Source organism: Triturus cristatus, chromosome 4_2 (genome assembly GCF_964204655.1).
Source record: "Triturus cristatus chromosome 4_2, aTriCri1.1, whole genome shotgun sequence".
Classification (NCBI taxonomy): Eukaryota; Metazoa; Chordata; class Amphibia; order Caudata; family Salamandridae; genus Triturus; species Triturus cristatus.
Window position 1 is genome coordinate 644,588,759 of NC_140586.1, and position 15,135 is coordinate 644,603,893.

General features: G+C 41.6%; 1 protein-coding gene across 1 annotated transcript in view; it reads right to left on the minus strand.

The window, feature by feature from the left end:
* Window positions 1-2,602: 2,602 nt before the first annotated feature.
* The window catches only part of LEPR (leptin receptor), a 943,611-nt gene continuing 931,078 nt past the window's right edge, over window positions 2,603-15,135 (minus strand). Inside the window, exon 19 of the mRNA XM_085602358.1 lies at window positions 2,603-9,065. Coding sequence (XP_085458484.1) covers window positions 8,262-9,065 — 804 coding nt within the window. The 3' untranslated portion in view covers window positions 2,603-8,261. The remainder of the gene's footprint in view (window positions 9,066-15,135) is intronic.

The window sequence follows — 15,135 nt, forward strand, 5'->3', positions numbered from 1 at the left end:
CAGCCCGTATCTGCCGTATTTCAGGTACCACTCGGCATGAGTGTGCTGCACCGCTGCGTGTCTGCGAATAGTAGAGCTATGTACCAGCTGGGGGTGTCCTTTCAGTAATGGCTTGTGTGGTGCGGTGTGGTGTGGTATTTGTGTGTCCAGATGTTTTTGTTTTTAATATTATGTTATACAACCTGTTGCATCTCTTGAACTCGTTAAAAAAAAATCAAAGTTTGCTTGATTGTGTTGGTGCTCAATCCCGGAACTTTTCATCTCTATAAATGCAAAGGTGATTATTCATTTACATGTCATATTGTGTTGAGCTACAGTACACTATTTCACTGCCCATTGTCTATACATCTCCATGCAACTTGTGCCTTCTTTGTTGTTTATTGCATGTTTCCATTTCATAAAGGCAACTTGTAGAAACTAAATATGCTAATAACTAATAATGAATATATGTACAGTAAGATTACAGAGCCATTGCATTGACTGCAAAATAGTCACCCTTTGAACTTGTGCTAATTATAATGTTACTTTATAGATTTTTCGATAAATGAATTAGATAGAATAAGCCTTTTGATTACCATCAAAATAAACTCCTTATCCCTTTTCAGGAATTTTTGCAAAACAAAATTATATTTGTCAAATCATTGTACTGTTCAAATTGTGGATTTTGAACCAAAATTCTGCAAGAACACTTATGTCAGTTTGCCTAATGAAAGCTCAATGTTATGTTATATGTATTTGTAAACGTGTTCTACCACCTGCAAGATCGTCCTGGTGCTGTGCAGGTGTGAGGGCCAATCCCCAAGAGCGAGGTTGGGAAGACAAAGAGGCAGGTCTTCAGCTTCATGTGGAACCAAATAAAGAGAGGAGACTCTGATGGGTAGTGGGAGGTCATTCAATGCTTTAGGAGTGATGGAATAGAAAGCTCAACCTCTGATTCTGTCTCTGTGTATGCATGGGCCATGTGAGAGTAGGAGTCTAGATTTTGCAGATGCCAGCAATGATGAGCGCTGTTTCCATTCTGTGATTTGGTCTGAATCCAGACTGCGTACTGTTGAGGTGATTGTAGTTGGTGGGGTGGTCCATGAGGCATCCGTTGCTTCCAGTGCCTTTTTGTCATCCTGAGGTCTTCTGAGTATCAGCTAGTCTGTGTTTGTGTTATTGCAGTTTTTCCATGTTTCAGGGGGACCAAGTAATGAAGTTCTTGATGTTTTCTGATAGGGTGCTCTTTAGCTTGTGGTCATGCTTGGAGAGGGCAGAAGCCCAGTCCTTCTCTGAGAGTTCTTCCAGCAGTGGTGCACAGCTCCTAAGGGATGGGGGTAAGTTAGGGTCTGTGTAGTCATCTAAGTGAATGCTTAGCTGACTAGTGTATGCCAGATTTGATGATTAGGGATGCAGTGAAGTCTGTGATGTCTTTGAAAAAGTTGGCATGTGGTCCTGGTGGTCTGTATATGAAGGTTATACACAGGGTAACATTGGATGTGGCTTGTAACTTGAAAGTGAGATGCTCCATGTAGCTGGTAGTGGTGTCCACAGAGGTGGTGGAGCTGAAGGTGTCCTTGAATATAATGGCAACTCCTCCTCTAAGCTTGTGTTAATGGACCTGGCTGACAATTTTCTAGCCACGGGGGATAGCTGAGGCAATCTCTGGTGCAGAGCCATGCTTCTATGCGGCAGTGAATGTCTGGTGTGCGGTTATGCAGCAGGACCCATATCTTTGCAGTGTGCTTGCTGGGTGAACTGGTGTTGAGGAGCATGCATGTGAGTGTGGGGACATGAGGGTGATGGTCAGTTGATGTGTGCTAGGGTGAGGGAGGTACTGGGTGCTGTAGGTGAGGTGGTGGTGAGTGTTAGAGGAAGCAAAGTGCAAGGTAATCTGCAACAGGTGCAGGTGAAGGCTCCTTCTGAGATGTGTAGCATGGTGGGGCAACAGCATGGCAAGCAGAGACCGGGATTAAGGGCATGGAGGGTCACAACGCGCTAGTGGAGGGTCGCTGTAGGACCAGGGGTCTTGGCTCTGTGTGTGGTCCAGGCTTGGACGTCTGTGGAAGAACATGTCTTTGGCAAGCGAGTGATGAGTCCATGCTGTGTTTGCCATTAAATTGGTTTCTGGGAGGAGGGAAGAGAGCAGAGTACGGTGGCCGGTGCTAATTTTATATGGCACAAAATAAGATAGGTTTCCAAATTGACATGAAGGTTCAGGCAAATGAGCTGCATAATCTGGAATATCATCGCTTTCAGATATCTATCGAATTAATTTTATTATTCCAGCCTGTCATTTCTTACTTTATTTGACTTAATTTGTTAATTTGATTTTGTGAACTGCGCCAGGTAGCTGGCAGGCATTCTGGCAGGATATACCAAAGGTTTATACATTCTTGAGACAGTGACATTTAGTACTAACTATTGTACACAACATCCCTCTCTGCTGCAAAGATTACAATAAAAAAAATCCAGCCTTTGGACTGCTACCTACATTGATGAAGCATAGTGATTGATTAACCTTAAAAAACTAAATGCACATCCATGGAAGGTAATACATTGTATGCCATGAAAACAAAATCAAATTGACTTGTAATAATTGTACTGAAATATTATTCAAAATATTTATTTGACACATCATTGAATGAAAACTAGTACAAATATTATGAAAAAGGATCAAACACATTTTGGAGTTCTTTTTAGAGCCCTTTGAGCAACACTATAAGAGGTAAAATAATATTCGGAGAAAAACGCAGTTACACCATTAAAATAAAATAACCCTGCTATTATGGTAAAGCACACTTTGTATTTACAATTTCAAAAGTAATCGTGGAAATAAAAAGCAAGATTGAAGTTGAATAATGACAAATACTGCCAAATCAACATACATGTAGGAGGATAAAGAGAAGGAAAATGCATTACATTTAAAGATAATAAATTGAAGATTGCATTTCATTCACACACAAATAACTTTATGATATTTAAAAAAAAAACAACTACCTATTACAACAGCATTAATGTTTCAAAAATATAGTTCACCACTGCAAAAATATATGATTTTTTGTTTGATGATATTTTTATGCAAGTTATGGTTGATACAACAAGCTTTAAAGTATATACAAGTCATAGGCCAATATGCTCTTAATTGCAATTTAGGATTTGATTAATGTTTTATGATTGCAGAATAGTCTGACCGTAGACATCTAGATTTCACGCATTGACAGTTCATTAACGTGAGTATTTGTGTGCAGCATTGATCTATGAATACAGTTGCACTGCACTCATGCACTTCTTGTATTCTGTAATAGAAAAGAAGGTGGAATAAGGGGTGATGCACTACTAAATACACACTGCTGCAAGCCAGCTAATTAATATGGACATGCCATATATAGTATGGGCCCAATTCACAAGGATAAACTTGGTCATAAATAAATGCTGACAGCCAAATTTAGTTCTTTTTTGTCTGCTAAGAAAGCTTCACAAATTTGTCTTTTTTACCCTTTCACCCTAGAAACGGTAGTTGGTTTATTTTAGTCAATGGCTGGTCTAAATCACTTTCCAGAGTGTGAAGGGAAGTGCTTCACACTTCGATTTTCTGGCGGTGTGATGGAAGAGTTTTCTCCATGGGGAAAAATGTTTTGTCCATAGAGAAAAAAGGTGCATTTGCACAGGGAGCCATATTCCTTCTTAACTGTGTGAAACTCTGCACCAGGGAAATAGGATGATGCTGAAATGTCACATGACTTTCCCATGAATATGTATTGAACCCTGTTCCTGGCACAGCTTTCCACTCAGATTCATGGGATTGTTTGAGAATTTCAGAAAGTAGTAGATCTATAATCACACTTATGTGTAAATCTGCAAGTTTATATTTGCTACTTTCTTGATGAAGGGGGCTGAATGTTATTGGCAAAAAGTAGAAACCTGAAAAGTATTTGTATTGGTTTAATAAATATATGTAAACAAGAACTTAAACTACTATACAAAATATGTTATTTAGGGTTTTTAAGCTTAAGTAAATTATTAACTGAATTGTAATTGGAAAGACAACTTTGAAGCTAAAAAGACATCTTATAGCTGTACACACGTTTCCAATACAAATCTTTTAATTAAATCATAGCCAACCAGAACCATTGTATTCTGTTCATTATGGAACTACAGTATACATTATTTAACTTAAGCTATGCGTATAGTTATAATTTGCAAACTTTTAAATATTTTCAAAAAGTTAAATCTTGTAGCTGATGTCCCACCTAAGCCTATAATCATAATTTGTAACTTTGCAATATCTTGTAATGTACATTGCATTAGATTAGAAAGTTGAACGATGGCTTATTGGGAGCAATAATGAAAAAGAGATATTTAAAATATAAGCCTTTTAAATGTTTTTCATGTCACCACAAACATGTCATACCTTATAACAATGACCATTCCTCTCTTTACAAATTGATATAATGTGAAAAAATGCTATGTGCCATCTGCTTAGTTGTAAATACCTACAGAACTGTTTTTTGGAAAAGTGTTATTTCTCTTTAAAAGATTACACAAGCATTATAAATTCCACTGTATTATCCCTGAGGTAGCACTAAATTGGCCATGCTATTTGAAGCAAAGAATTCCAGCCATGTAACATGTTTAACCATTGTAAACTAAGACACTGCAATATATTCCATAACACCTAAATCATGTCAGCTTATGTATCGATTCACAGTTTTATATTATAGATTTATAAAGAGGTAATGATGCAGCATTATATGTACAGTAAGCATTATTTATTAGAGATATATGTATATCCACTGAAAAAACCTACAGTTACAGTGACCTTATAGCTAAGTTTTGGAATGAGGCAGGAGGTAATGTTAAAAATGGTCCCAAACCTCCAAAATACACCAGCTTTTGTTTAGTTAACTACTATAACTTATCCCCCCATTATGCACTGCTTATGACCTCACATTACAATATTCATGACATGTTAGAGGACATAATTGTACATAATAGTAAAACCAAAATTTTTCAGAAAACAGTTCCTGTGGTAGATGAATCTCATCATTATGATGACTTCCCTACCCTACTCTGCAGTGCTATTCAGTTGTCGGGGCAGGTAGAATTGTGATATTGAGGACCAAATTATGGGGCATGGTTTTCTTAATTAAGCAGCAACAAGTGCAAATTATGTGTCAGATTCTCTGCCAGTATTATTTCCAGCCATTTCCTAATGGGGTCTGCATATCTCGACCCATTCCTTATTTCTTATAGTGGCAAGCACTTCGCAGGGAAACAGTTAATTATAGGAAAAACGTCTGCTTTTCTATATTTATGCTGATGTTATTGTGTTGCATAAAGGCTGGAGAACCCAAACAAGATCACTAAATATGAAAACTAACTAGGATCTCTGGTTACATCCAGGATATGGCATGGATTAAGGAACTGTCCACACACTTCTCAAAATACACCATCAATGGGCACCACCACTTTAGCATAATGTTTTCCTACAAACATGCAAAGACACTCAAGTGCACTACCATCGCTTTGAAGGCCCAGAGCCTTGCCCACATCCCCCTCTTACATAAAATGTGAATACACTGCCATGATAAGCCCACCCATTGGTAATAGGACCAAAACATGGTGCAGACTGTCCTTAAAGTTTTCCATTTTCGACCATGGTGGGAATGTTATGTTATGTTATGTTATGTTAATAGTTTTTATAAGGCGCACAGCTGCCCCAGCCAAGGGGCGTCCCGGCGCCTGATCAGGTACCACAACACAACAAATCAATACAAGTAAGGGAAAAGGAGGGAATCAGTCAGCGATTGGGAACAAAACAGTTTTTATGGCGCGCCTAAAGGAAGTAAGACTGTTCAGGGCTCGTATATGGACAGGAAGGGAATTCCATAATCCTGCTGCTAATACTCGAAAGGAGCGCCCTCCCATCCTACTCAGTCTAAACCGTGTATTGACCGCCAGATGGAGAAATTCCGATCTAAGAGACCGCGTAGGAACATAGGAGGAAACAAGCTTAGCGAGGGCTGGAGGAGAGGAAAGCTTCAAGATTTTAAATGTCAGGCAAAGAGCCTTAAATTTAATTCTCTGTCTGACCGGCAGCCAGTGAAGGGAGGTCAAAACTGCAGAGACAGAGCACTGTCTAGGGAGGCCAACAATGGCACGCGCCGCGGCATTCTGCACCCTTTGCAATCTAGTAGCCTCCGCCTGATTCACTCCGAGCAGCAGCGCACTCCCATAGTCCAGCCGAGAAAGAATGGAGGCTTGGACCACCAGTTGCCGAGTAGGGGGGTCGAAGAATTTGAGGACCGGTCTCAGTCCTCGCAGAATACCATAACAGGTAGCTGCAACCTTCTTCGTGTGGCTGGTAAAAGAGAGTGTAGGATCCAGCCAAACCCCCAAGTTCTTAACTTCGGCAGCTGGGATGGGAGTCACCCCCAATTCTGGAGGCCACCACTGGTCTCCCCAGAGCTCCGCCTGCGCACCTAAGATCAGGACCTCATTTTTTTTGGCATTTAACTGCAAACAGTTGGTTCGCATCCAATTTGCCACGGCTATGAGTCCTGCACGAAATCTGGGAGCGTTCACCTCGGGGGCACCGCTGAGTGTCACCGCCAGCTGCGTGTCGTCAGCATACGATGTCATAGTTAGGCCACATTGTCTGACGACAGCAGCCAGCGGTTTCACATATAGGTTGAATAAAGTGGGGCTCAAATAGAGCAGTCTCAAATGCTTTCTGTTCCAGATATACCACATGGGCTTTTGGAAATTTAAAGAACTGCATTCGAGAACATTCCAGCCTATTCCCTTTATCTTATCCTTAAGCTGCTTTTTTGAACATTTGAACTGCCCTTGTTTTTCTCATCGACACAGGGAAACGGTACCAGTAAAACCCATATTCCTGGAATATTCGCCTGATGGATTAGACTTTGCAAAGTTCATTAGAACTGAAATTTTGAAGGTAGGCAAAAGCTCTGCAGTGAAATGGCTAATTAATATAAATGTATCATACTCTCTCAAAATAAAAGGTCACTCTAGGCTATACCATTTAAAAAGACAATAGGAAGAAAATATGTTGCAGGAAAGTGTACACCCACATTGAATGACTGGCTAGTGAGCTCTCTGTGGATCAATATTAAAAAACAAAATACCTCCATCAAAATGACCCCAATGAGTCAAAACCTAAATGTGCAAAACAGTGTGCAATAATATGGAAAAGGTAAGTTAATTACCTAAAAATTGATGCATTATAATGTATCTGGAAATGAATAAGTAGACCAGTCAATGGTTATTGAGTGTTTTTACAGGTAACAAATAGAATGAGATTTAAACAAATTACATGTTTGCTCCCATTCCATTTGAGCTTTCTCAGTACAGCAGCAGGATAATAGTTGAAGTCACAGAGAGAAGATACAGAGGTAAACACACTATCATGTTAGGAATTTTGTCAGACCTGGGAAAATCATATTTTGGAGATTCCTGCATGGAACAAATTTGAATGTTATTATCCATTTTAAGCCCACGAAATCACAAATAGTACTAAATTAAGTAAAATGTTAACACAGTGACACAAAAACAGTTCAAATATGCATCTGCGCTGATTGTCAAACATCCATAAAATGACACTGCATTGAGAGACCGAGTTAGAGGTAATGGTAAGCAGAATGCAAGAGAGTTTCAGAAAGAGAACTAGAATAGTCAGATGTTAAAAAAGAGGGAAAATTAAATTTCCCTAGGGACCTCTAAGAAGGTGGGGCCCACTTTGCACGTCTCCAAATGTTTCGGGGCCAGAAACATCATTCTCAGACATAGATTTTGATGCATTTCTTTGTCTCATATGGCCCTTTATTTACATTGCTTTCTAGAAAAAAATATAATTTTGGAATTACTGAGACAGTTTTAAACCCTGAAAACACTTTTTAAAGTGATATATTTTTTTAAAAGTTGTCACAGAAGATGAATGGCAGAGCATAACCAGCACTAGTATCGTAGAGAGGTAAGGCATATTGAGCCCTGCATGGAAATGTAGAAATCACTCATGCCTGCATTGGACCAGGGATAGAGGTGAGGTGATGCCTCATTAAGTTCATTTTACAGCCACAATGATACATAACAATGGTGATATTTAAGTGTGTATGCATGTGATTCATGCCAATCCTTCATGTGATTCATGCTAATCGTTCATTTCATTCCATACTCATTTGGAGACTTATTATTTACAAAAATATAAATGTTTTCAGATAATATATTGAGATCATCATTAGACTGAAAAATACAAACACTTATAGCTCTGTGTCATACGTTTCTCTTTCAGTTGTCTCCAGACTTTTAATATCGCTTGTCTGAAACTGTGGCCTGTATGAAGACAAAATCTTTCTCGATGAGGTTCCATTGTCAACGTTGTCTCCTGTAACTGGTTGTAGACCTGAAGAATTGTAATGAAGAAACGTAATCTCGCTGTATGAGCTTTGGCTTTGAAATGGACACATTATTCTAGAATCCTCTGGAAAATCCTTCTTGTCCTCCTCTGTTGAGGCGATACCTACATAATAACATTCCCTATCAGGGCTACCACTGTCAAGGAAGTTTTCATCTGCATCAGATGGTTCCGAAAAACCCTCCGATGATGCAATGGAACAGGGAGAGCTTTTGCCAGGTTGGGTGGGATCTAGTCCTGCTAAAATTAGCAGCGCTTGCGTGTCAACATTCCAGAAATTTCTGTGTGAAGATTTCTGACCAGGAGAATTTTCTCCAAAATGGCTTCCATTCAATGAGTCACCACTGACGCTCATTCTATGTCCACGTAGCCCACTTGATTGAGAATTGCTCACAATTACAGCATATTTAATGGACTCTGATGTACTTTCTTGATAGGATTTGTCAATACTCGCACAAGCCGAGTCGTGGTCAGGATCCTCAATCTTTTCACAAACCAAATTAAGTGCTTGCAAGTCAATTTTACTCTCACTTTTGACCTCTTTTTTAACACTGACATTTTCAACACTTATTTCATGCTCTAAAAAAAGAGGAGGCTCAAACGCCAGAGTTTCATGATGCTTGATAAAAAGATGTTCAAGGGTTTCAGGCTGTAAGAGAAAAAACAAATGTATATTTATCCAAAACAATTCAAAAGGTTCAAATGCTCTTCTTCAATAACAATTAACATATAAAGTTACTTTTGCATGTCAGTCGTCATACCTGAAAGAATTTAAACAACTAACTACGTGGACATGGAGGCAATAACCAAAAGGAAATTTGCTTTGTTCTGTAAAGTAGGACTTCCATTGAAGGCTTTACTTACAGTATAAAAAGTATGAACTTGATGGCACCCTTGTTTTTTGATCATTTTGTTCTTTCTTACATACTCATACCATTTTTAATGGAATGACTACATAACACAAGACTGACCTTGGTAAGCCCATTACATAAAGGTTGATAATACATGCATAGTGATCAGACAGCATTAGTGTAAGCATTTTAGCACCCATAATGGAGATTGTGGTACTTGTTCTGAAGCATTTCTATATGCACCATTACGCAAATGGGAGAATCTCCATTTCCTGGAAGCAACATAATATTCTTCAAGATTTCATTGTTGCTTGAAAGGTAGTGTTAAAAATCTTGTCAGATCAAAACTGAGCCATTTTTCGAGCTCTTTGAGACCACTCTAGATGTAGAAATTCTGGTTTGGCTTCCATATGATCTTGAAGTGAGGGAGTGATCTAGAGGATTTTGTGAGGTAAGAGCCGGCTTTACAGATGTCCCACCTGCCTTTATTACAAGTGCCACAGGCAGAAGGGTTATCTGTCACATTTGTGATAGAATAATCCATCATCCAAACTCTAAATCAGACCCAAAAAGAGGTTCCTGATCCATATTTAGAGTTTGGCAGACAGGATACTCTGTCAAACCCTGGCTTATATTCCATCCCCCATATTACAAATGTCGAAGGCTTTAATAAACTTGTAATACAGCAGACGACATATCTGCCACAGTTGTTATAAAGTATTCCAGGCAATAATCCACCTTGCTGTGCTGTGCTACATGTTTGGGAAAGGGCAGGAATGCACCGTATGTAACAATGTAGGGCTCATTTCTGTCATTTCCAGCACTGCCTAGCACCAACACAGACACCCTTGCACCAAAACAATCCCCTGACACCTTTTCTTCTTACTGTGTGTGCTGCAGAGTGTAGCACACTTAGCAAGAGGGAAAAACTAGGAGAAATAACGATATTTCTTCTTGTTGTACCTCCCCTGGGGATGTGCAGCATTTTCACACATTCCAAGGTCTACTAATAAAGGTAAATCTGGGAATGCGCCAAAATTCATGGGTAGTGCCTGGGAACACCCAAACTCCACCAATGGAATGCCTCCCTGTGGCAGAGTACTGCAGCACAGTGATTTGCACTGTGTTCTGTTACTCTAGATTGATCAAGACACGCAGAGTTCAACTTTTTAGGCAATTTTGAAGTCACCGCAATTTGTTTTGGGCCCTTACCTGTCGTGGGTACTTGGGCCTCCCACACAAGTGAGGCACCATTTTTATCGGGAGACCTGGGGAATCGCTCGGTGGTAGGAGAATTGTGTCAGCCCGGTGATGCCACAACTTTCTCACACAAAAATGTGTGGAAAAAGTGATTTCAGCAAAATTTGAGGTTTGCATGTGATTCTAGGTAAGAAAAAGTTGGGGGATCCATGCAAGCCATACCTCCCTATAACCCCCTTGGTGTCTAGTTTACAGAAATATGTGGGTTTAGTAGGTTTCCTTAGCAGGCTGCCGGGCACGAGGCCAAAAACCCAGGTGACCCCCTTTGCAAGATCAGGTTGTTTTGTGATAGGCAATTTTGATGTTGCCTCACTAGGTTTTGGACCCTTGTCTGTCGCGGGTACTTGACCCACCCACGCGAGTGAGGTATCATTTTTATCAGGAGACCTGAGGCTGTGTAGAAGGAAATTTGTGGATCTACGCAGATTCCAGAACTTTCCCACAACAGAATTGTGAGGAAAATGTGTTTTCTTTTTACAAAGTTTAAGGTTTGCAAGGGATTCTGGGTAACAGGACCTGATGAGAGCCAGACAAGTCATCCCATCCTTGTTTCCCCTTGGTGTCTAGTTTTCAAAAATTTACAGGTTTGCTAGGTTTCCCAATGTGCCAGCTGCGCTAGGGCCCAAAATCCACAGGTAGGCACATTACTAAAAAAAAGTTGGTGCCTAGTGGGCCTTCTGCCAACCTTGGGGGGAATCGGGGTGGGGGGTTTGCCCTGATATGCCCCAAGAGGGGCAGAAAGACTGTGACAATTTTTTGTAGGGGTGGGGGCATTGGTATGCCCATTTTGGGCAGCCCCCACACATAAAAAAGACCAGCGTAATCGCTGGCACCTAGTGGGCTTTCTGCCCCCATCTACCCTCCTGGGGGGCAGATGGCAGAAAGACTGGAATTTCTTTGGGGGGCTTGGGGGTATTATCATGTCCATTTTGGGCAGCTCCTACCCCTACATGAAGAATAAACAAATCCCTGGTTTCTAGTGGGCTTTCAGCCCACTGAGGGGTGCAGATTGGTGGCTACAGCTCCCATCTGCCTCCCGGGGGGGCAGAAAGACTGTAATTTTTGTGGGGGGGTGGGGGTATTGTCATGCCCATTTTGGGCAGCCCCGACCCTAATTCAAATTGCCCCCAAAAAATCCCTGGCGTCTAGTATGCTTCCTGCCCACCCGGGGGGGCAGATTGGAGGCTACTGCCCCATATGCCCTCCGGGGGAGCAGAAAGGCTGTAATATTGGTCGGGGTGGGGGCATTGGCATGCCCATTTTGGGCGGCCCCCACCCTAATTACATATGGCAACAAAACAATCCCTGGCATCAAGTGGGCTTTCTGCCCCCGGGGGGGCAGATTGGGGGATACTGCCCCCATCTGTCCCAGGGGGGACAGAAAGGCTGTAATTATGATGGGGGTGGGGGCATTGGCATGCCTGTTTTCGACTGCCCCCACCCTAATTCCATATGCCAACAAAAAAATCCCTGGCGTCAAGTGGGCTTTCTGCCCCCGGTGGTGGGGTGGGGGCATTGGCATGCCCATTTTGGGCAGCCCCCACCCTAATTACATATGCCAACAAAAAAATCCCTGGTGTCAAGGGGGCTTTCTGCCCCCCTGGGGGGGCAGAAAGACTGAATATGGCCAATTTGTTTAGGGGGAGCAAAGGTCCTTGCCCAAGGGGCTGCTCCCCCCTCCCTGGTGTCTAGTGGGTGGATCCCTGCTTGGGGATCACCCTCCTGGGGTGATTCCCAAGCAGGGATCCACTGGGGAAGGGTACCATTGGAAAGCTCCACTTTCCAATGATACTTCACCCATCTTTCTACGTGCTTAGGGGGCTGAGATAGCCCCCTGAGCACGTAGAAAGTGAAACTGAAATGAGTCTAAAGGCTCATTTCTGTTTTGTTTTCTGTGAAATGACATCAGTGTGACGTGCCAGCTGATTGTCATTTCACAGCAACGGGGGGGGGCCTCGGGAGCTGGGGAAGCTCGTCCCCAGCTCCCGAGGCTACAGTGGAGCAAAAGAAATCCCTCTGGTGCCTGCACCAGAGGGATTTCCGGTGCCATGTGCCAGGACGTCCGGGAGCCGTCCTGCGCACACGAGCACCGTGGCGCAGGACGGCTCCCGGCTGTCCTGTGCACCGAAAGGGTTAAGCCGATGCTAAGTCAAAATTATTTCTATCCATTATGCAAGCCTCTGCAATATCCAAAATTGACTATGGAAACATGCTACCCAACGGAATACCTAAAAACCTGTTGCATCACTTAAAGTTCAACTACCATCAGCAGCCAGGCTTACCGCCAAAAAGAATGAATACATAATTTCAATATTGAAAGATCTGCACTGGCTACCCCCAAAGAAATAAAATAATTCCAGGATTACTTGCCTCAATTTCACAGCCACGGAAAATCAACCTCTTCACTCCTATTTAAAGATACCTGTAGGTGTCAGAAATCTCAGTAGGAAAGAAATTCTCTGGCTAGAGAATAATTATTTAAATCCAAATCGTCTGAAACCAACTCATTTTATTGAGTCACGTCTTTATTATTGCAAGTACAATGATCACTCATGTGAGCAGTCCACACTGTCTCTCGTAATCAGTACAAAGTTTGTGAAAACTACACATATTAGGCATGAAAAAAATATGTGATGTCACCAATCCCAGCTCATGCCCATCGTTTGCAATATTTGTCTTTTGTATTAGAACTTGTGTGACTGTTGCTTTTCATGGAATCCAAATTGGGGTGTGTACTGTTTCAGTCTGTATCAGGTGTTTGAAAGTATGATGTACGATGTCACTGCCCTCTCATCCACTATTGTCTCAAAAAAGCTCTTGCATACAAAAGTTGATTGGCGGCACTATTTGTACCACAAGAGGTTGTGTGAGCACCTCTGCTAACGTTTAGTAAGTCTGTGCCTCAGACGGAGTTCTGGTGTTTTCTTCTTGAATGTATTTCTGACACCCAATATCTTCCTTTTTTAAGTGCAAAACAAACTTACAAAACCTGGGCAAGAGTTAAGGCTATATAACAATCTTAAATAAAATAAGAGAAATGTTCAGACATCTTGAATACTTAGTGCACGCCAACTATGCCCACAAGGGTCAATAAAATTGTTGACTGTTGAACCCTATCAGGGATGGAACTAGAACACAGAATTATAGGGTTACTATCTGAAATAGAGTGGAGGCGCCATGTCTACCCAAGCTTGCTTCCTAGTACCACAGCATCATGAGCCCTCACAACCTCACCTCCTGATTTAGAAGCAGGCTGGGTATTGGAGGTCAATTAGTATTTGTATATCTGCATTTTCTATAGAAGTCTCTTTGCGGAGGCTCCCCAAGATATACAAGTACATGGCTTTATCCATCGGGAACCACCACAGATTGGCTATACATGGCTGGAAAGTAAAAGGGAACGGTTCTGATCAACTTTTGTCAATTATCAAGAGCTCCCCTTGCCTTCTGCCTTTGAGGCTGCTTGTAGGTGGTCCTTGGCACATTTCTTCCACAGCATTCCTTTGTGAATTTGCTAATCATTGGCAGTGTACAAAGTAAATGTCTGACAGTATATGGCAAAGAAGGCTTTGCAGAGGGGCAAGAGATCTAATATCAATTATTTCACAAAATGCCCAAATCGAGAGATTAGTAGAGAAAGTCAAGGTAGAAACTTTAAAACATTTTTGTAGGGCTAGCTGAATCTAAAAACGTCTAGGGGGCATGCATAACCATGCATAATCACCATCAACTTAAAAGGCAAAGTATAAAAATACTCAAGCAAAAGGAATTTTAAAATAATGGTTTAGTCCAAGAAACTATTAGAAATGTTAATACTGTATATGGCAAAACAAGGGGAAATCAATGTATATTAAACATTTTTGGAGTTCCACTGAAGTATATAAAGCATACAAGAATTTCACAGGATCTTTTTAGTGGGGCAAGGCCCAGATGTTCCTGGTAAGACTTAGAAAGAGAAACAAGGGGGGGAGTAGAGAGGTTCCACTCAACGAGTGGTGGAGGTGGATACTTCCTCCCAACCAAGCGTACTTAAACAAAGGGATCCACCCGCATGTATAACATACCAAGAGATTCCCATTCATACCATGTGTGTCCCACGGTCGTGGAGAATACACATCTGTTGTTAAAATACCCCTCACACACCAAAAGGGCCCTTGGTGTCATGCTTCATCATAGGGGTCTTCCCGCCCCTCTACGGGACGGGGCGTGCTACGACCAGCGTGTACGTGGGAGCACTGTTCTTGGTAGGACTACTATGTGTAGTGCAGGGGTGTGCAAGGAAGGGTCAGGAGTGAGTGGAGAGTGATGTTAAAAAATACCTGGCTTACTGGACTAGGAAAAAATTTTTATTCTGCCATCTAAGCTGGTATTAGTAAAAATGTGGGGATGGAGGGTGTATGCCTCAATGAGCTTGACCTCCTGATGTCGACATGTTTCGAAGCTTACCCCAAGCTTCTTCGTCAGGACCTAAGAAGATCCCTTCCAACAATGCACTGTGATGTGGTGAGAAATAGTGGGTGTAAAAATAAACATAGGAGGTAAATAGCCTCCAAAAGTTGGTACCGCCCCACTGGGTCTTACGTACTCCTTGTGACCTAAATGGAGAAA